At 43.2% G+C, this 23,130-nt stretch overlaps 1 protein-coding gene across 3 annotated transcripts in view; it reads right to left on the bottom strand.

Moving 5' to 3' along the window:
* TBC1D32 (TBC1 domain family member 32) overlaps positions 1–23,130 on the bottom strand; it is a 661,976-nt gene that overhangs the window by 467,203 nt on the left and 171,643 nt on the right. For all 3 annotated transcript variants that reach the window (XM_029596414.1, XM_029596412.1, XM_029596413.1), the window contains 2 exons: positions 19,883–19,985; positions 3,613–3,750 (listed from right to left, as the gene is read on the bottom strand). In XM_029596414.1, coding sequence (XP_029452274.1) covers positions 3,613–3,750; positions 19,883–19,985 — 241 coding nt within the window. The remainder of the gene's footprint in view (positions 1–3,612; positions 3,751–19,882; positions 19,986–23,130) is intronic.

Raw genomic sequence — 23,130 nt, 5'->3', positions numbered from 1 at the left:
AGACCCCTGTTCTTGCTTCAGCCTTGTCCCGCTCTCTTTACCCGTGCTCGCATCAGCGCACCTCCCGCGGTGTGTCTTGGGGCTCCTCCCTGGGTCATGCCATGGCTCAAGGGCTCACATCACCTGCTTAAGAGACAACCACGCCCCTGTGCCTATAACCATAGCTGAAGGCCTCCCAGCCCTAGGACCATAACAACTGCCGAAGGGCGCGCTCGTAACAATTTGAACATAGGAGATATACGTGCTCGCGCCCTAGGTGGCCACGGGAGTGAGCATGGCGGATGGAGAAGTCCATTAACGGCTATTAATCAAGTTTACTTAGGGAATAGCCACTGCTATTAATTGCATCAGTAGCATGGGATCTTCTTAGTATTTGTGTAATTGCCAGGTTCTTGTGGCCTGGTTTGACCTCTGTTGGAAACAGGATGCTGGGCTTGATGGACCCTTGGTCTGACCCAGCATGGCAATTTCTTATGTTCTTATGCTGGTTTGAGAACGCCGAGGCCCTCGGCACTGGAGGCAGCCATCTTGCCCAAAGAGAGTGAAAGGGGAGAAAAAGAGGTAAGGCAGAGCGGTCTCAGCTGTCTGCGACTGACGGACGCAACAGATTCCTCTTTGACTCAAACATGGAATCATAACCCAGCATCTTCAGTGTCTGGGAGATCCAAGCCAGCAACTCATCTCTATAGTTCTAAATGGCTCCAACTCTGGAAGAATTTCCCATCCTCCAAGGCAGTTAATGTTGCCTTCATCATCCGTGCCATCTAGGTCCCTATCAGCATGACCCTCAGCAGGTGCAGACGTACTCTGAAGCCTTCCTGTGGCATCAGACATGCAGGGATTCGCAGTTTGTGATCCTTAACTCTTAGGCCTACCATGCGGCAACTGAACAAAGCCTGGGAGTGGGGCCTAACCAAAGGCTGCTCAACTCGGCAAGCTGTTTTGTGGCAGACTTGCGCATAGAAAAACATGCGAGCACCACCACAGTCCATACCAAAACCAGGGGGTGTCAGATCTGTGCTCACTGAGTTGCTTTCCCCTGCTGACAAATTAGTTAGGACAGCCCCAAAACCAGGCGACACCTCTATTGGGTCCCTCCCTGGTTCCATTCCCGCATCATGCTGGGAAGGGCTGGCTCAGTAAATTCAGATGGAGATAACTCCCTCTGAGACTCCAAGCACTGCTGACTCAAGTTTGGGGGGGCGCCAGGCCGAGATGCCTGAATATGGCAAGCAACATAAAGGTAAACACCCGCTAACAGCATGCTCCGAAAGCGTCTGACAATTGTGCACCCAGCTGCGCCCGCACAAGCGAGCCCAGACAAGGTGTCCAAAAACACGCTCTCTCCAATAAGCGCACACTACGGACGCCCAACATATAGGCGCCAATATGCGATCAGGTAGGCGCCCACCTGAGCACCCACATGAGAGCACACCAGAGCGCGCAAGCGCAAACCAGCATCAGGCATTGTTTTGTGGCAGAGAGCGGGGCCTAGCCAAAAGGCTGCTTAACCCACCAAGCTGCCATGACTCCCAAAAGCTCCCTCGGAGACAGGAATGGATGTCGCATTGGCACGCGCTGAGGCTCGGAGACCAGAAGGGCAATGGAAACACTCATTCCTTTTCTCTTTTTTTTTTTTTTACTCTTTACCGAGCTCAGCCTGTCCCAGTCAAGTATAGACTTGGTCTCCAACTGCGGGGGGAGAAGACAAAGGCCTTCTTCGCCACACTCTGTTTCGTGCACCCGGCTAGTCTCTTCACTGTTTCTCTCTCTACAGCTAAGTCCATGCCAGAATACCAGCTACTGGTCCAAGGCACTCTACCGAGGGAGGGAACCATAGCTATCACCTCAGGAAAACTCAACTGAGGAAGGAACCATAAGGTATCACCGCAGGAGAGTGGGTCAAATTAATTTTCTTCTATTCTCCTTTTATTTATTTATTTATGTTTTAAAGCAATCATCAGTATGGAGACGCATGTTCACCATCTGTTGAAGACGGAAAATACTGGCGGGTTGATGTCAGAGCAGAGGTATATATATCATGACATCAGCTTTGTTCCGTCTCCATCTGCTGGCATAACCCACTGGTGTGGATTAACCTGATTGACTGCTAAGAAAACTTGAAACTATGGGGCTGAATTGCGATTCTCAAAATATATGTAATACCTTAAACTGAATATGATAAACAGGAAGCCAATGTAAGAAAATCAGAGCAGGAGTTACATGGTTTCTTAAATGGGTACCAGTAAGAATATGTACCATCAGATTTTGGATCATTTGTAGGGGATGGATTGAACATGTGGTTAAGCCAAGATGCATGCTATTTAAGGTCAAACCTTTAACACCCACCTCAGATCTTTTGTTAACTCATTACCTCACATGTAACTTAAAGGGCTCAGCTACCAGAAGCTGTGAGCTCAAGATGGATGCAATGTGGATGCTAGAGCATCAAGAGTTTGGAGCAAAGGAGAAGTAAGAAACTGAAGAGATGGAAAGATCATGAGAAGGAGGTGGTAAAAGGGGGAGAGAGGGAAAGAGGGAGATAAAAACTTTGTTATGTGGCCTCGCTTGTGCACCCATTTGGTCTCACAGATATGCCTCTACCCCTGCGCCACCACTACCTCCTCCCTCTCCATATCTAGCTGCAGTCGTAGGCTTTTCTATAGCCTCCATGCTCCTCTTGGCACTACCACCACACTCTCCCTTTCCTTCTCACTAGCCCTACCTACCTTTCACCTCTCATGATCCTTCTAAAACTATCCTTAAGCACAGTCATTTGCCCAGTTGCATGTTCCAGCCTCTCACCAACTATGTCCTTTCATGCTGCTCTTTTAAGACCCCTACTGAAATAGAAGATTGACCACAAAAATCACTCACTCACACTCTCATCCATAGAACTGAACAATGAACAAAGAAAAGGGAGTATAAGACACAACAGAAGCCTTTCAAAAAGTCTGGTTTTCCTCTCCTGGAATACCCTGGAATTCCTCTCCACTTGCACTTCTGCTTCTCCCCTCAGCACTGACAGCCATCCCCATGTGCTGGGCTTAATTTTTGTACAGCAAGAAGACAAGAGTCACAAGGAAAAAACTGAGCATGTTCCATTTAAAACACATGCCCTACTTTGTGTAACAGCCACATGCTATTTAGTGGTCAGGATGAAAGAGCATAAATGATATACTTTCTGTGTTAATTTGTGATTGAGCACTCTAAATGCTAGTTTAGCAGCTACACTAAAACTGCAATGTATCTCTCATTATGAGCCACTTCAGCATGTACACCAACCTTTTTAATAAATGTGTCCTATAAAATATTTTTGCTCCAGTTTTAACGCATAGGCCCATAATCATGTCATCTTCATTGAAGCACTAACTCGATGTACTACATTACTATCAGATTGATGGACAGATAGAGATTTATAGTAAAAGGTAGATTCTTTCTCTAGAAATTTCTAAATTTTGATGCATTGGAATATGCAGAGTCATCTTTAATGCGTGGCATATAACAGTCCAACACAAATTGTGTGTACCATGCTTTTAATAGATCTCCACAATTATAAAAAGTCATGCCCAAACTTCTAAAACATTCTCTTTTTTATATATTTGTTATTACCTTTCCTGTTTTTCAGCTTTATTGGAAACAGCTTTCTTCCATGTGTATACATCAACAATCTTCCTAAAAGGCAGAGTGAATGAATAAAATATATGTATTGTAATTCCTGTCCTGTGTAGAATGTCTTCGGTTGATTGCCTGGCAAGAAAAAAAAAGAAATATTGGGAAAAAAGTCAATTTTATAATATTTAATCTTTTTACATTTATAAACACCTTAAAAAAGGCTTAAGGCACTTGCTGGAAGAAAGAAGGGAAAAGGGAGATATGACAGAAATATGCAAACATTTCACAGTAAATATTTGATGTATCCAAGAATCAAATCTTTAACCCTCACACAAACCAATAATGTAAAACACTGCTTCAATTAATTCTCCTTATTACATAAATATGTAAAAATGGACAAGTGGTAGTTTCATATCATAATCAATCAAGGCACCACTGGTTGCCTGATGTTTAATGATATCTATACGCCCTACCGCCCACACCAGGAACCTCGGAGTTATCATCGATAAAGAACTTTCTTTCAAGAACCACATATCAAATAAAACTAAAGAAGGATACCACAGACTCCTAACTCTAAGACATCTGAAACCATTTCTCAACCCTTATGATTTCAGAACTGTCCTACAACTACTTATTTTCTCCACCTTCGACTATTGCAACTCCTTACTAATTGGAATACCTTTTTCAACCCTCAAACCACTCCAAATACTGCAGAACTCAGCTGCCAGAGTCCTAACAGGAACAAAAAGAAGTGAGCACATAACGCCTATATTGACCTCACTTCACTGGCTCCCTATTACAGCACGTATTGCTTACAAATCAGTGACCATCATTCACAAAATTCTAAACAATGATATCAAGGTCTAAACACCCTAAACACAATTCCTCAAAATCCTCCAAGAAACCTATGCTCTAATAACTCAGGTTACCTAAACATCCCCCCCCCCATTAAAGATGTGCATCTGGCAACCACAAGAGAAAGAGCCTTTTCCATTGCCTCCCCTAAACTTTGGAACACCCTACCTAAAGTCCTGAGAACCCAGCACAACCTGAAAACATTCAAAAAAGACCTAAAAACACTAATGTTTCGCAAATTCTACACTGACCTTCAGACGTCTGATCATCCCAACTCTCAATTGAACTCTCATCTATAAACCTCTTAATACCTTTTCTCCAACCTGAAGCTGCATACCCTCCTCATCCAACCTAATAATGCTTTCTGGACTTGATATGTTTATTTCTGAAAATGTTCACATTGTTATACTGTTTCACAACTGCTAAGAAAAATGTATACTTTGTAAACCGTTATGATGGCTCTACCGAATGATGGTATATAAAACTCAACAAATAAATAAATAAATAAACCACCATTATTTAGTGCAATTTCACCAAAAAAAAAAACTTTTTATGTAAAAGTTTTTTTATTTATATGCTGTGCTCTCCTGTGACTTTTAAAAACAAATGTTAATTTTTCAACTATCGCCTTGCTTATCTCTTTCAATTATTTCAATATTCTTTCCCCCATATGCCAGACAGGAGGTATTTGAAAAATGAACATTCATTTGTTTTTAAAAGTCACAGGAGAGCACAGCATATAAATAAAAACATTTACATAAAAAACATTTTTGGGTGAAACTGTACTAAATAATGGTGGTTGGTGATTGGTTAATGATTATAACATAAGAAATATCAGCCAGCCAGTGGTGCCTTGATTGGTTAGTATATGAAACTACCATTTGTCCATCTTTACATATTTATGTAATAAGGAGAATTAATTGAAGCAATGTTTCACATTATTAGTTCATGGTCTCTGCTTCCAAGAAGCCTGCAGAGACCACAGTTAATGTCCAAACATCAATGCGCAAGAGGAGGCTGGATGTTTTGGACAACAGCCTCACTGATTTTGGTGGCTGTGTGGATTATTGCAAAGGTTGGTAGACATGGAAGAGAGCCTGGGTGTTGGATCTTGACAGAAAAAGAGGAAGCAACATGGCCTGAAATGGTTAACAGCAGAGGTGGTAGAAAGTAGAACTATACAGAACATAAGATATGCTTTGGACAGCTACTGAGGGCAGTGGTTGAGAGACTTGGTAAAAGACATGGAGGAGAGCTCATGTTGGTTTAAGCAAGGGAATTTATGTACACATCTACTCTAATTCATAGTAAATTAGTGAAGAAGTATCTCAATTGACTAGACTGGATCTGTCAATTAGAGTTTACCTACCATCATTTAGCATGTGTAGGAAGCAGTTTAGCATTTTCTAACTACATAACTAATTGATAAAGAATTTAAACACATTCAGAATCAAATATTTCATATAGATAGCTCTAATCACACTGTAAAATCTGACACCAAACAGATTTGCTATGGTTTTCTACTGATGTAAAAACACACCATGACAAATACTTAACTGTATTCCCATGGATAACCAATTACTGTATTACAGTTCACTTCAAAGGACATCACTGAGAAGAACAGAGCCAACAACAAATCGACTATGAACCCAGCAGCCTTAACTCCAGCAAACAGTGCTTGACCAACATCTTGGATCATTAGAGCAGGAGTTAAAATCAAAAATGAGAGGCAAACTAATCACTAATCCACTTATGCTGGAATATTCTTTTTATACATTATATAAGGTCAGTGAGGGGGAAGCCATAGTAGAGTTTCCTTTAAAAGTCCATAATTTAGTTTGCATTAAATTTGTGGGTTTTATTGCATTTAATACTATTTTGATCTCCTTTGTTGAGTCATGTTTGTTGGTTGATTAATAGCAGAAGGTCATCTTCCAGTAAACAAGGAGTTAAAGTAACCCAGTGTGTGCCCATTTGACCCTATAGAGAAGGAGTGGGTTTGTAAGGGCAATTAGATAGGATGTAATCTATCTTCTCCCTGCCTGTTGTGCTAGTTATATTACAGCAATATCAACTGTACAGAACCATGTAACTGTACATATAATGTCTATTCTTTTTTATCCCAGTTTCCTAAGTAAAAAAATCATCAGTCAGAGTCAGAGGCAGTCAGTTCTGCTTCACTGAGTATTTTTCTTGGAAGTGTTAGCATTCCTGTTGCACATAAACCCAGTTCTGACTTTGAATAGGCAGACCAGGTCAAAACAAGTACCAGACAAGGAAAGAACAATCCATCAGGTTTTGGACCCAGAAAATGCTATGGCCCAGAGGGAATGTCTCTGAATCCAAGTAGTAGTGATCCATGGAGACATAAAAGCAGGCTACAGAGCCTAGCTAATGCTCAGAGGAGATAAAGGACCTGAAACAGGCAATTTGATGTGATCACAAAGAAACAGCAAGTACAATGAAAGAAAGCAGTTACTCAGATAGCATGGTTTCCAACAGAGCTCAGAACTGCTATTTCTAAATTAAAAGCAAGAAATTATAAGATCTGGAAATTTAAGATGGAAATGCTATTGCATAAGGATAAACTATGGGATGTGATATGCAAGGATAGACCTACTGAAAATGCAGAACTTTGGGGGTATACAGAAACAAAAAGTATTATTTGTTTTTTTGTTGAAGATAATCAATAAAAACACAATTGCAGCTGTGCTATTGTGAGACAGATGTGGGAAGTTAGAAAAGATTACATAAAAGATGTAATTTATCCATTTTTCACTGCTTAGATCAGTATTTCTGTTTTAGGCAGTATAGAAAAATCTGCAAAATAATAAATAAATAGACAAATAAATAAATAATTTGAACAACAAAATATTTCTGCTTTGCAAATTATAAAGTTCAAGGCTAAAAGAATCCCAAGAAATGGTAGAGAACATTAATACCATGCTAGAAATCACAGAGAAACTGAAATGCATGGAAGAAGATTTGAAAAAGGGCCATGTAATTCCAATAGTTCTGTGTAGCTATAAGGTACTGGAGACAAGACCAGAATGCAAAATAACACTGGCCTATGTGAAAGGCAGACTCATTTCAAAAACAATATTCAAGCAACTGAACTACAAGGAATAGGGGGTAGAGAAGAAGCATTATCGGCCACCTAAAAAAAAGATGATGGAGCATCCATTTTTACTAAAGTAGTTTACAGGCTTCTGACTCAAATGGAAGAATTAGACAGAGAGCTGGTAGAAGACATCCAAAAGGTTGGAAGGAAAGGAGAAGTGTTGATTGTTGGAGATTTTAATCTGCCGGATGTAGACTGGAGGATCCCTTCTGCGGAATCTAACAGAAGTATAGAGTTAGTGGATGCCCTGCAAGGGGCTCTGTTCAAACAAATGGTTATGGAACAGACGAGGGAGTTATTTTCGACTTAGTGCTCACAAATGGGGATAGTGTCTCAAATGTCCAGTTTGGGGACCACCTCAGCACCAGTGATCATCAAATGATATGGTTTGATATTGCAAATAGGATACAGAGAAGTCACACAAAGACCCTAGTTCTGAATTTCAAAAATAAGGACTTTGTTGAAATGGGGAAATTCCTGGAAGTGAAGACTGGGAGAAAATGGAAGAAGTGGAGCAAATGTGGGATAAACTAAAAGGAGCAATTTCAAAGGCAACTAATCTATATGTTAGAAAAGTAAACAAAAGCAGGAGAAATAAGAAACCTATCTGGTTCTCAAAGGAGGTAACTGACATAATAAAAATAAAAAGAACAGCATTCAAGAAATATAAAGGATCCCAGAAAGAGGAACACAGGGAAAACTATCTGGTTAAACTGAGGAAGACAAAGAAAGTAATCAGGAGAGGAAAAAGTCAAGTGGAAAAAAGGTTTGCCAAAGAGGTAAAGAAAGGTGACAAAACACTTTTCAGATACATCAGAGAAAGGTCCAAAGTGGGATAATGAAACTGAAAGGTGAGAAGGATCAATGTGTGGAAGGAAACGAAGAAAAAGCAGAGATACTAAACAAATACTTCTGTTCGGTATTCAGTAAGAAAGACCCTGGAGAAGAACTGTTGCTAGTTAACAAGACTGTGGATGGGGATGGAATAGATGAAACCCCATTTACAGAAAAGAATGTATGGGAAGAGCTAGGAAAAGTTAGAATGGACCACGGTCTGGGTCTGGAGATAGGCAGTAGCGTAGTCAGGCGAAGCAGAGGTCTGGGTCTGGAGAGGCTGTTGCATAGTTAGGTGAAGCAGAGGTCTGGATCTGGAGAGGCTAATGCATAGTTAGGCGAAGCAGAGGTCTGGGTCTGGAGAGTGGTCAGGCGAAGCAAAGGTCTGGGACTGGAGAGTGGTCAGGCGAAGCAAAGGTCTGAGACTGGAGATAGGCTGGAGCGTGGTCACGCGATGCAGAGGTCTGGGTCTGGACATAAGCTGTAGTGTGGTCAGGCAAAGCAAAGGTCTGGGTCTGCAGATAAGCTGGAATGTAGTTAGGTGAAGCAGAGATCTGGGACTGGAGATAGGCTGTAGCAAAGCAAAGTCAAAGTCTGTGTAGTCAATCCAAAGCATAAGCAGAACATGAACAAGGAAACAGGAACAACAAGTATCAGGAACGCAGGGAAGAGACGAATCTCTTAGTAGCAACGAATACTCGACCAGCAAGGAGACATGTTGCAAAGGCAATGCTATGGAGCGGAGCCTGAGCTTAAATACTATGAATAGTTTGACGTCATCATCCAGTGCTGTGGCTAGGTTCCCGCCGCGGTCCCTACATAAGGATCAGCGATGCGCGTCTAGGGAGGGGTTTGGCATGAGTGGTAGCATCTTTCCGCAGGCCACGCAGAGAGGCCTGATGAGTAGTGGCCTCAGGACCGGGAATGCTGGAGACTGTAGCAGGGCCAGAGGCACCGGGGGAAGCCCGAAGACAGAGCTGGCGGCCCACCGCTGCCAGAGAGGAGGAATCAGAGGCTGGAGTCCTTGTGGAAAGGTGAGAGGGCCGTTCCGTGGGTCTGCTGCAGATGACACGCCAACAGTACCCCTCCCCCTTTACACCCCCCTCTTGGAGCTCAGGGTTTGCCCGGATGGGCACGATGGTAGTTCAGAAGGAGGGTTTTGTCCAGGATGTTCTGAGCTGGTTCCCAAGAATTTTCTTCAGGTCCGTAACCCTCCCAAGAAAGGAGGTATTCCCACCGACAGCCCCTACAGCAGACGTCGAGGACATCATGTACTTTGTACGTTGTGTCAGTTTCAGCCACAAGTGGAGGAAGTTCAGGAGCCTTTCAGGCAGGCCAGGATAGGACCACAGGTTTTAAAAGAGATACATGAAATGTGTTATGTATTCCCAGCGTAGGAGGCAGCTGAAGCTGGTATGTAATACACATGGTTACTGTGACTCCAACATCACTCTAAGCTTCAACAGCAAGAGGAAATGTGGAAAAAAGGATTTGCACTCACAAAGACAGGAGTAGCTGGCTTGTTACGGCGGTTACTACCCCAAACCAAATAACCAAATTACTACCTCCACCTTCCTCTATTCCTGATGCCTTTCAACTAGCTTGATCACTCCATTCTTATACTTCACTTTCAATGCATATCCAGCATAGTTCTCTGCTTCAACAGCAGGGGAGAAGAAAAACTGTTACTTCACACATCCAGCAGAGCTCTCTGCTTCATCGGCAGGGGAGAAGAAAAAAGGGTTCGCACTCACAAAGCGGGGAGTAGCTGGCTTGTTACGGCGGTTACTACCCCAAACCAAATGTACCTGATACTTCACTCTCGACGCATATCCAGCATGGCTCTCTGCTTCAACGGCATGGGAGAAAGACCGATACATCACGAATTTCCAGCATAGCTCTCTGCTTCAACGGCAGGGGAAAAGAAAAACTGATACTTCACGCATATCCAGCATAACTTCAACAGCAGGGGAGAAGAAAAAAGGATTCACACTCACAAAGTGGGGAGTAGCTGGCTTGTTACGGCGGTTACTACCCCAAACCAAATGTACCTGATACTTCACTCTCGACGCATATCCAGCATGGCTCTCTGCTTTAACGGCATGGGAGAAAGACCGATACATCACGAATTTCCAGCATAGCTCTCTGCTTCAACGGCAGGGGAAAAGAAAAACTGATACTTCACGCATATCCAGCATAACTTCAACGGCAGGGGAGAAGAAAAAAGGATTCACACTCACAAAGTGGGGAGTAGCTGGCTTGTTACGGCGGTTACTACCCCAAACCAAATGTGCCTGATACTTCACTTTCGATGCATATCCAGCATAGCTCTCTGCTTCAACGGCAGGGGAGAAGAAAAAAACTGATACCTCACGCATATCCAGCATAGCTCCCTGCTTCAACGGCAGGGGAGAAGATAAACAACCAATAAGGGCTGTATAACATAATCTGGGTAAAAACAAATAAGCATGGATGTAGCTTGCTTATTGCGGCAGTTACTACCCCTACTACCTCTAACTAATCAAGCTAGATATTTCACTTGGATGCAGCTCCATCACCGCTCTCTACATTAATGGTGGGGGTGGAAGGGAAATAGAACCAAGAGCTAAGAGAAACAGATAAGTATGAGAGAAAAAATGAGGGAAGCTTGCTGGGCAGACTGGATGGGCCATTTGGTCTTCTTCTGCCGTCATTTCTATGTTTCTATGTTTCTATGTAATGGGTCCAATACGTCGGGTGACCATAAAAGGTCCAATATGCCTTGGAGCAAACCTTTGGGATGGTATTCTGAGTCGGATATACCTAGTACTTAACCAGACTTTCTGGCCAGGGAGGAATTCAGGAGCTGAGCGTCTGTCAGCAGTTCTTTTGGCCCGGGAAGTGGCTTCACGTAAGCGCAGATTCGTCTGCTCCCATAAAGTCTTGAGGGCATCCGCAGTAGCCTATGCCGCAGGGGACAGTACAGACAAAGGTATGGGCAGCAGTGGTCGTGGTTGTTTTCCATAGACGACAGAACGGTGACGTGCCTGTAGCAGTGGCAATGTGGGAGTTGTGAGAAAACTCCGCCCAAGATAAAAGTTCGGACCAATTGTCTTGGCGGTCATTGATGTATGAGCGCAGGAAGGCCTTCAAAGAGCAATTCATTCGCTTGGCTTGTCCGTTAGCTTGGGGATGATAGGCAGTTGTTAAACTGATATTAATACCGAATTTCCAGCAAACAGCGTGCCAATATCTAGCAAAGAACTGTGGACCTCTATCTGAGACAATGTCCTTGGGTAGGCAATGCAATCTAAATATATGATGAAAAAGTAGGCGTGCCACCTCTGGAGCGGATGGTAGGCCCGGTAGAGAGACAGACTGGGCCACTTTTGAAAATCTGTCTATGGTTACCCATATTACGGTATGACCCTTTGATGGAGGCAAATCCACGATGAAATCCATAGATAAGTGGGTAGATGGCTCCTCGGGTGCTGGAAGTGGTTGCAGGAGACCCCACAGTCGACCGACCGGGGACTTTTGCTGTGCACAAGTGTTACAGGATTCGACATATGCTTTAGCATCAGAGACCATAGTAGGCCACCAGAAAAATCGCTGGAGCAGTGCCAAAGTTTGTGCTCGTCCTGGATGACTGGCAAACTTAGAATCATGTACCCAGCGGAGAACTCTTTCTCGAAGTCATCTGGGCACAACGGTCTTCCCAGCAGCAACTGGGTGAGTAGCAGAGAAACAGATAAAGGCTGGGTCTATTATATGGCTAGGTTTTTCTGGAGTATCTTTAAGCTCGAAAGAGTGTGATAGGGCATCAGCCCGGAGGTTTTTATTGGCTGGACGGTAATGAAGCTCAAAATTGAACCTAGAGAAGAATAGAGTTTGACGGGCATTGAGACGTTGAGCCTGGCTCAGATGTTCCAGGTTCTTATGATCGGTGAACACAGTAAACTTAGGTTGCGCACCCTCTAGCAATGGGCGCCACTCTTCGAGGGCCAATTTTATGAACAGTAACTCATGATCTCCTATGCTGTAGTTCTGCTCCGTGGATGAGAACTTACAGGAGTAGAATGAGCATGGGACTGTAGTGCCGGAAGCAATGCGTTGGCTCAGGATCACCCCAGCTCCAATAGCAGAGGCGTCCGCTTCCACTTGAAATGGACGGTTCAGATTGGGATGATGCAGGCAAGACCCCACCTGGAAGGCTTCTTTGAGGCGGTGGAAGGCTGCGACTGCCTCCGGAGTCCAATTGCGAGTATCTTGACCCTTACGAGTTAGGATTGTCAAAGGAGCAGCCAGAATAGAGTAATGTGGGATGAAATGGTGGTAGTAGTTCAGAAACCCCAGGAAGCACTGGAGAGTTTTAAGACCCATGGGCTGTGGCCAATCCCAGATTCCTTTTAGCTTAGCTGGATCCATGGAAAATCCTTGCTGGGAGATAATGTATCCGAGGAAAGGCAAGCTGGTTCTCTCGAACAAGCATTTGTCCAATTTTGCAAACAAGTGGTTCTCGCGAAGGCATTGGATGACGATATGGATATCAGTGCGGTATGTGGCCAGGTCTTTAGAAAAGACAAGGATATCATCCAAGTAGGCCTCAACCTTGGTATACAGTAAATCCCTGAAAATTTTGTTCATCATTCGTTGGAAAACTGCGGGCACGTTAGAGAAGCCAAAAGGCATCAACAGGTATTTGTAATGCCCGTCCCGGGTGTTAAAGGCAGTCTTCCAAATGTCATCAGGGTGGATTCGAACTAGGTTATACGCCCCGCGTAGGTCCAACTTTGTGAATATAGATGCTCCCTGAAGACGATCGAATAATTCTGAGATTAGTGGCAGTGGATATTTGTCTTTGCGAGTAATGGAATTTAGGCCGTGGTAGTCAATATTCGGCCTAAGTGACCCATCTTTCCTGGACAGAAAAAAGAATCCCACCCCAGCGGGAGAGGTTGAGGGGCTGATGAATCCCTTCACAAGGTTTTCTTGGATGTACTCCGTCATGGCCCTCATCTTGGGTAGAGACAGAAGGTAGGTACATCCTCGAGGAGGCGTGGTCCCTGGAAGAAGATCAATAGGACAATCAAACCTCCAAAGAGGCGGAAGGAGGTCTGCTTTTTGTTTGGAAAATACATCTTCGAAGTCAGCATAAGGAGCGGGTATACCGCCAAAGGAACAACAGATGGTGGTACTACTTTTTGAAGATAGGACTGGTGACAGGCAGGACCCCACTCCACCAGTTGCAATGAGCCCCAATTAAATTGGGGAGAATGCTTTTGTAGCCAGGGGAGTCTGAGGACTACCAAATGGATGGATTTCTCCAATACTAACAGTTCAAGTTCTTCAGTATGTAGGGTGCCAGTGAGCAGCTGGACAGGTTCAGTGGTAAGGAAGATTCGACCGGGTAGCGTTTCTCCATAAATAGATGCTATACACAAGGAGGTCTCTAGCAAACAGGTCTTTATACACAGGAGCTGGACAAGATCATTGAGAATTAAATTACCTCCTGCTTCGGAATCCACCAGAGCAAGTACTGGTAACTTGCCACCAGAGCAAGTACTGGTAACTTGCCTACCTGGTGCGAAGGTGGCAGACCTCACGCGTCACCTAGATAGGATTATAGACAGTGCTGGGGAGGAGCCGGCTGTCATGGTACATGTGGGCACCAACGACATAGGAAAATGTGGGAGAGAGGTTCTGGAAGCCAAATTTAGGATTATAGGTAGGAAGCTGAAATCCAGAACCTCCAGGGTGGCATTCTCTAAAATGCTTCCTGTTCCACGTGCAGGTCCCCAGAGGCAGGCAGAGCTCCAGAGTTTCAATGCGTGGATGAGACGATGGTGCAGGGAAGAGGGATTCAGCTTTGTAAGGAACTGGGGAACTTTTTGGGGAAAGGGGAGACTTTTCCAAAAGGACGGGCTCCACCTTAACCAGAGTGGAACCAAGCTGCTGGCACTAACTTTCAAAAAGGAGATAGAGCAGCTTTTAAACTAGAACAAGGGGGAAAGCAGACAGTCACTCAGCAGTGCATGGTTCGGAGAAATGTATCCTTGAAGGATACTAATGAAACAGGAGAGTTAGGGCATCCCAACAGAGAGGTTCCATCAAAAGCAAACATAGTTCATATGCCTATATGTAAAAAATCACCAAAGCTAATGATTTCTGAATTATCCCAAACAACTGAAAAGCAGGTTGTTAAAACAAGCAAAAACCACACTTTGAAATGTCTGTATGCCAATGCCAGAAGTCTAAGAAGTAAGATGGGAGAGTTAGAGTATATAACAGCAAATGATGAGATTGAATTAATTGGCATCACAGAGACTTGGTGGAAGGAGGATAACCAATGGGCCAGTGCTATATCAGGGTACAAATTATATCGCAATGATAGGGAGGATCAACTTGATGGGGGTCTGGCACTTTATGTCCAGGAGAATATAGAGTCCAACAGGATAAAGATCATACAAGAGAGTAAATGCTCAGTAGAAACTATATGGGTAGATTGGTGTTGGGTAAGAGTATAGTGATAGGAGTATACTACCGTCCACCTGGACAAAATGGTCAGACAGATGATGAAATGCTAAGAGAAATCAGGGAAGCAAACCAATTTGGCAGTGTAATAATAATGGGAGATTTCAATTACCCCAATATTGACTGGGTAAATGTAACATCAGGACTTGCTAGAGACAAAGTTCCTGGATGTAATAAATGATTGCTTCATGGAGCAATTGCTTCATGAACCAACAAGAGAGGGAGCTATTTTAGATTTAATTCTTAGTGGAATGCAAGATTTGGTTAAAGTAGTAACAGTGGTGGAGCCACTTGGCAACAGTGATCATAACATGATCAAATTTAAACTAATAACTGGAAGGGGGACAATAAGTAAATCTGCAGCTCTAACACTAAATTTTAAAAAGGGAAACTTTGATAAAATGAGGAAAATAGTTAGAAAAAAACTGAAAGGTGCAGCTGCAAAGGTTAAAAGTGTTCCAGGCTTGGACATTGTTTAAAAATACAATCCTAGAGGCGCAGTCCATATGTATTCCGCGCATTAAGAAAGGTGGAAGGAAGGCAAAACGATTACCGTCATGGTTAAAAGGTAAGGTGAAAGAGGCTATTTTAGCCAAAAAAAATCCTTCAAAAATTGGAAGAAGGATCCATCTGAAGAAAATAGGATAAAACATAAGCATTGTCAAGGTAAGTGTAAAACATTGATAAGACAGGCAAAGAGAGAATTTGAAATGAAGTTGGCCATAGAGGCAAAAACTCATAATAAAAACTTTTTTAAATATATCCAAAGCAAGAAACCTGTGAGGGAGTCGGTTGGACCATTAGATGACAGAGGGGTTAAAGGGGCTCTTAGTGAAGATAAGGCCATTGCAGAAAGACTAAATGCTTTGCCTCCGTGTTTACTAATGAGGATGTGGGGAGATACCAGTTCCAGAGATGGTTTTCAGGGGTGATGACTCAGACGAACTGAACAAAATCACTGTGAACCTGGAAGATGTAGTAGGCCAGATTGACAAACTAAAGAGTAGCAAATCACCTGGACCGGATGGTATGCATCCTAGGGTTCTGAAGGAACTCAAAAATGAAATTTCTGATCTATTAGTTAAAATTTGTAACCTATCATTAAAATCATCCATTGTACCTGAAGACTGGAGGGTGGCCAATGTAACCCCAATATTTAAAAAAGGCTCCAGGGGCGATCCGGGTAACCATAGACCAGTGAGCCTGACTTCAGTGCCGGGAAAAATAGTGGAAACTATTCTTAAGATCAAAATCGTAGAGCATATAGAAAGACATGATTTAATGGGACACAAACATGGATTTACCCAAGGGAAGTCTTGCCTAACAAATCTGCTTCATTTTTTTTGAAGGGGTTAATAAACATGTGGATAAAGGTGAACCGGTAGATGTAGTGTATTTGGATTTTCAGAAGGCGTTTGACAAAGTCCCTCATGAGAGGCTTCTACGAAAACTAAAAAGTCATGGGATAGGAGGCGATGTCCTTTCGTGGATTACAAACTGGTTAAAAGACAGGAAACAGAGAGTAGGATTAAATGGTCAATTTTCTCAGTGGAAAAGGGTAAACAGTGGCGTGCCTCAGGGATCTGTACTTGGACCGGTGCTTTTCAATATATATATATAAATGATCTGGAAAGGAATACGACGAGTGAGGTTATCAAATTTGCGGATGATACAAAATTATTCAGAGTAGTTAAATCACAAGCAGACTGTGATACGTTACAGGAGGACCTTGCAAGACTGGAAGATTGAGCATCCAAATGGCAGATGAAATGTAATGTGGACAAGTGCAAGGTGTTACATATAGGGAAAAATAACCCTTGCTGTAGTTACACGATGTTAGGTTCCATATTAGGAGCTACCACCCAGGAAAAAGATCTAGGCATCATAGTGGATAATACTTTAAAATTGTTGGCTCAGTGTGCTGCAGCAGTCAAAGGTCTGGGACTGGAGATAGGCTGCAGCTTGGTCAGGCGATGCGGAGGTCTGGGTCTGGAGATAAGCTGTAGCGTGGTCAGGTGAAGCAGAGGTCTGGGACTGGAGATAGGCATAATCAAGCGAAGCAAAGTCAAAGTCCGTGTAGTCAATCCGAAGCATAAGCAGAACAGGAACAAGGAAACAGGAACCAGGAACAACAAGAAACTGGAACGCAGGGAAGAGATGAATTTCTTAGTAGCAACGAGACCTGCAATGTGGCAGGACCCCCCCCAAGGAAGTCTTGTTCCACCTCCCCATTTCTTTGGGGGGAGAATCGCCACGTCTTTTTGCCAAGCTATCTGCCAGTGTCAGCGTTTTCTTTGTCTCCGTCTGCCCCCCCTCTCTACAGTGGGGATCTTTTTGACTTATGGACTCATCTTGGCTCATCCATGACTCCTGCTTATGGATGTAAGTTGTGTCTCCCTGTCTGCTTTACTTCTATTGACACATTAACATGCAATCAGGCACATCTTGATAAGCTATCTGTTGCGACCGTCGCTGCCCGACGTCTTCACTCCGCCCTCTTTATCTCTGTGGCAACTCCCTCCAGGTCTGAAGGACGACTGGCTGCCGCGGCATCTCCTTGCCGTCTCTCTCCAGCATCCCCGGGCCGGCTCGATACTGCAGATCCGCCATATTGCCTGAAGCTAGGGCACGCGCGCGCTCCGAGTCATACCAGCAAGGGTGCGAACCTCAGGGGTGTCCCCCTGAGATGATGTCATCCGCTTCCGATATTTAAAGGTCTCTGATATCGATACTAGTTGAGTTAGTAAGGGCTAAGGTTCAGATTGGGTTCCCTGCCTAAGCTACTCTGCCTCTTCAGACTTACCAGAGGTACCCACTCCTCGGAGGCCTCGCTCTCTCTCTTTGCCTTTCAGGTTACAGACAGGAACCGGTACTCTATCCTCGAGGGCCCTCGTTCCTATCTGCTGATTCTCTTCTGCCTGAAAGTCATCATTATCTACATCATTGTGAGTAACCATCGCTCTCTCAGAGCTTTCCCTGGAACCAGGTACTCGCTCCTCGAGGGCCTATCCTTTCCATCTCCTGAGCTCCCTGAGACCAATTTGTGAGTGTTGTCATCTAGTTTTGTTCATGAATTCTGCATACCCTGCCTACTCACTGTCTACAGTTTCTCAACAGCTCAGCCATCCAGGGATCGCGGTTACAGTATCTGAGGGACTTCACTGCCACCTCTGGTGGTTTCAAGACCTGTTTAATAAAAGAACTAGTGTGTGTCTGTCTCCATATTCTAAGCCTAGCCGGTGGTACCTCTCGGGATCTTCCCCAGGGGGCGTGGTCATCTGCCACCGGCCCAAGGATCCACTTACTACTATCTTCGGCAGTCTTAACAACAGATTGCAAAGTCAGCCTGCGGAATACATCAGATTGACACCCCTATCTGATTGCTCCTCCCACCAGCATACATCCTTCAGTGTATCAGGGCAAGGCCTCTTGTTTCCACTGAGACAGTGCTGTTTTAAAGTTCACATGGGTAAATTCTCTCTCTTGATGGGACAGTGTTTGGGGCCTGCCAGTATTGTCTGCATACTTCTTTGACTCTTATGATTCATATATGGTGATTCAGTGGTAAAACATGAAATATTAGAGATGTGAATCGTGTGATCGATCGTCTTAACGATCGATTTTGGCTGGGGGGGGTGAGGGAATTGGATCGTCGCGGTTTTGTTTTGTTTTTTTAAATCGTGTAAATCGTAAATCGGGGGAGGGCGGGAAAACCGGCACACTAAAACAACCCTAAAACCCACCCGACCCTTTAAAATAAATCCCCCACCCTCCCGAACCCCCCCCCAAATGTCTTAAATTACCTGGGATCCAGTGGGGGGGTCCTGGTGTGATCTTCCACTCTCGGGCTACGGGTGCGTTAATAGAAATGGCGCCGGCGCTACCTTTGCCCTGTCATATGACAGGGCAAAGGTAGCGCCGGCGCCATTTTGGTTCCTGTCCCCCGACGTCACGAGCGCAGGAGATCGCTCCCGGACCCCCGCTGGACCCCCAGGGACTTTTGGCCAGCTTGGGGGGGCCTCCTGACCCCCCCAAGACTTGCCAAAAGTCCAGCGGGGGTCCGGAAGCGACCTCCTGCACTCTAATCGTATTTGCCGTATTGCAAAATGGCACCGGCCATACGTCCATACGGCCAGCGCCATTTTGCAATACGGCAATATTGCCAGATGGCGCCGCGTACGGCGGTGCCGTATGGCCATTTTGCAATACGGCAATATGGCCATACGCCATTTTGCAATACGGCAATATGGCCATACGGCGCCGCGTACGGTGCTACCTTTGCCCTGTCATATGACAGGGCAAAGGTAGCGCCGGCGCCATTTCTATTAACGCACCCGTAGCCCGAGAGTGGAAGATCACACCGGGACCCCCCCACTGGACCCCAGGTAATTTAAGACATTTGGGGGGGGGGGTTCGGGAGGGTGGGGGAGGGTTTTAGGGTTGTTTTAGTGTGCCGGTTTTCCCGCCTTCCCCCTTCCCCCGATTTACGATTTTTGACGATAAATCGGGGGAATTCCTATTGTATATCGCCTCTAACGATTTTTGACGATTTAAAATATATCGGACGATATTTTAAATCATCAAAAAACGATTCACATCCCTATGAAATATCTCCATACATGCCATCCATACACATAGCTTTCTTTCCTTAGCCTAAATATATCCTCAGAAATGCTTTCACTCAATGTAGCTAGAAGTTCAAGTTTTAGCCACATTGAGAGATGGCAATTTTCAAACAGCCAATTAATATGGATAAAAAGCTTTTATCCCACATAATGTAAATTACTTTGAAAATAAATCTCTCCAAACAAAATTTGTGCTAACCAGCTCTAGAAGGAACATAACATACAGTAATTATTAAACAAATCTTGTTGTAAAGAAAAAAAAATCACTAACGTGAAATACAATGCATCAAATGTATCCCATAAAAAACAAAGCACTTACTATAATGCTGCTGTTGTGTTCCAGTATTAACTTTAGAACTCTCACCAACTTTTGACCCACATGATTCAAAGTAATACAGGCATTGCTGAACAGAAGCAACAATCTAAGAAAGAAACACAATACATAAAACATCTAATATTGCACAACAAATGAAAGGACTAGTCAGTCTTACTGCTATTAACTGCTTAAAACCAAATTACAGTGTGCAAAGTCTTCTTGTAAAATAAACAGAAACTCCAGATCCACCAATTCAGTCTTAGCATGCAAATGAAAGTTGAAAAAGAATTTCAAATTATGAGGGCAGAGATGGGCCTCATATGTGCTAAGATGAGATCCAGAAAGTTGGGGTCTTGAATTGAGGATGGTGGGCTTTCTTTGTCCTTTCTGGGGTTTTATTTTTCTAGCAGTTGTCTGTATAGCTGAGATCTACTAGGATAGGAAATCTTTTATATCTCCTGTGTCACAAGACTGATGGCTCCATACTGCTGAATGATTACTAGTTTCTTGGTTTAAGTATATATTTTTTTTACTTTACTATTTATGCTTTTGCATGATCTGTTTCTTATTTCTTTATTTTTTTCTATTTTAAATTATTTCTATTCTGCCCTTCTTATATTCAGGGCAGATTACAAAAATGCACTCATACTTTTTCACAATATAAAATAATAAATGTCAGATTATAACTAACATGAAAATATGAACACGAAATATAAAGTCAAAAAAATCTCTAAAACAAAGGGTCAAATAAAACAGATTAGTCACTGAAGGCGATCTAAAAAAGGTGGGTTTTCAGATATTTTTTAAATAATTTGGGATCATTACAGCTTCTTATTTCCAAATGAAGGGTATTCCAAAATATTGGACCTGCTGTTGAGAGAGCTCTTTCTCGTGTTTCATCGAGGCGGATCAATTTTGGTAACAGAATGTCAAGGAGGTATTTGGTTGCTGAGCGAAGTAATCTTGCAGGGGAGTAGAATTTCATAATTGTGTTTCCCAAGGTGAATGTAGGTTAAACATTAAGGAATGAACAATTAATCCCTGTTTATATTGAATACGGAGCGCTATGAGTAACCAATGCAATTGTTTTAGAATGAGAGTGATATGTTCATAGCTTGAAGTATTTATTAATAGTCTGGCAGCTGTATTTTGAATAATTTGTAATGGGCATATAATGTATTTGGGAATACCGATTAGTGGGGAGTTGCAATAATCCATACTTGAAAATAATAAAGATTGTACCATAGTTCAAAAGTCATTTGGTTCAAGGTAAGGTTTTACGTGTCGAAGAAGTTTTAGTTTGTAATGAGATGTTTGTGTTAGTTTTATATGCGCTCGCATGTTCAGTGATTGATTGATTTGTATGCCTAAATTGCAAACATCATCAGAAAGTTTTATTGATTGGCTGTTTTGTAGTAGTTCAGAAAAAGTGGGATCAGCTGGAAATCTTTAAAGACGTATTATTGTTGAGTGCAAGTTTGTTAGCTGATAGGCAATACTGAATTGTTAGCAACAAGTGAGATAAGAATTGTTCGGTTTCGAACCAAGTTGATTTAACTGGAAAAAAGAATGAGTTAGGGGAGGATACTAGAGGAGGAATTACCAGATGTGAGTGATGCTACAGTACTGCAGGCTGAAAATACTTTCTTTTCTTTGTTATTTATGATGGTCCTCTGTACTTAGTTTTTAGTAAGCTCTGACTGTAGGACAAAGTTATTATGAGAGAATGGATAGAGTGGCTGACAGTTATACTATTTTGTTGGGATGTTTTCAATATATGTCTGTTGTGATAAAGGTAAACAATAATATGCATGTCCTCCAAAACATCAGTGAACCCTACTACAAATAATCGGAGGTAAATCAATAAATACCATATCAGAACTCATACTCAATGAAATCCAATCCTTTATTTTGTGATTATAATGGATCTATGTATCCTATAAATGTAAGCACATTAAAAATAAACGCACCTAAATCTCAGTTCATCATACCCATACCACAACACATCATGCTTTACCCTGCCATCATTACAACCACATCATTACACTCTCATTCATAACATAACTTACACTCACATCCCATAAAACCAACAGCTTATTTAACTCTGAAATACCCTGGTCTTAACAACCTTGAAATCACATTCTCACTGATGACTCATATAACAGGTCAATATCATTTTAAATACTATACACCTTTTCACATATGTATCTCTTGTATCAAATATAATGGATCAATGACCTTTTAAACAGGTATTCCCCTAATCTCAATCAAGTTCTTGAACAGATCTTCTCTCTTATCCTGAATTTACTCCAGTCCGACGAGAGCCTCGTTTCTCCCTGTTGCACAGGGCTTCTTCAGGGACTTCGCTTGTTGAAATTTCAATGAGAAGATATTTCTAGACCCCCTTTTCAATCAGCGTCTGTAGGTCCATTATCTAGCTGCAAAATTCATCAGAATCTACACTATTATAACTATACTATTATTCACAAGTAACAAATAATTTCTCACTATCAAAACACCTTAATACATGTAATTTCTCACTATCAAAACACTTTAATACATCCACAAGCATACATCATAGATCCAGCCTGAATTCTCCTAGCTGCGACCTCACCCACTGGACATTGCCAAAAAGTCTTGGAGTGGGCCCACGACTCTCTTGTGGCTGGACACTCGGGCCAACGCCGCACCCTGGATCTACTCAAGCGATATTACTGGTGGCCATCCATGACACGCAACGTTAAGTCCTATGTGGAATCCTGTCCCACCTGAACCCAGCACAAGCCACCCGTAGGACAACCGTGGAGACTTCTGCAACATTTGACTGCCCATAAACAGCCCTGGACACACTTATCTATTTTATTGTGCATCTCCCTACGTGCCATGGCTGTACTGTCATCTGGGTAGTCATGGAACGATTTTCAAAGATTGCTCACTTTGTGGCTCTCCCGGGCCTTCCATCCGCACCAGAACTGGCATGCCTGTTTACCTCCCACGTCTTCCATCTACACGGCCTTTCCCGTCATATCATCTCTGACCGAAGTGTACAATTTACAGCAAAATACTGGCAATCCCTTTGCCGAACATTTAATATCCATCTGAGACTCACCAGTGCCTACCATCCCCAGGCCAACGGACAAATGGAGAGACTCAACCGTACCCTTAAAACCTTCTTAAGGACATTTACCAATACCCGCCAGGACAATTGGGCAGACCTCCTTCCTTGGGTGGAATTCTCGCATAATTCCCAC

Source organism: Rhinatrema bivittatum, chromosome 3 (genome assembly GCF_901001135.1).
Source record: "Rhinatrema bivittatum chromosome 3, aRhiBiv1.1, whole genome shotgun sequence".
Taxonomy (NCBI): domain Eukaryota; kingdom Metazoa; phylum Chordata; class Amphibia; order Gymnophiona; family Rhinatrematidae; genus Rhinatrema; species Rhinatrema bivittatum.
Note: the sequence above shows the minus strand (reverse complement) of the source record. Positions and strands in the feature narration are given on the sequence as shown.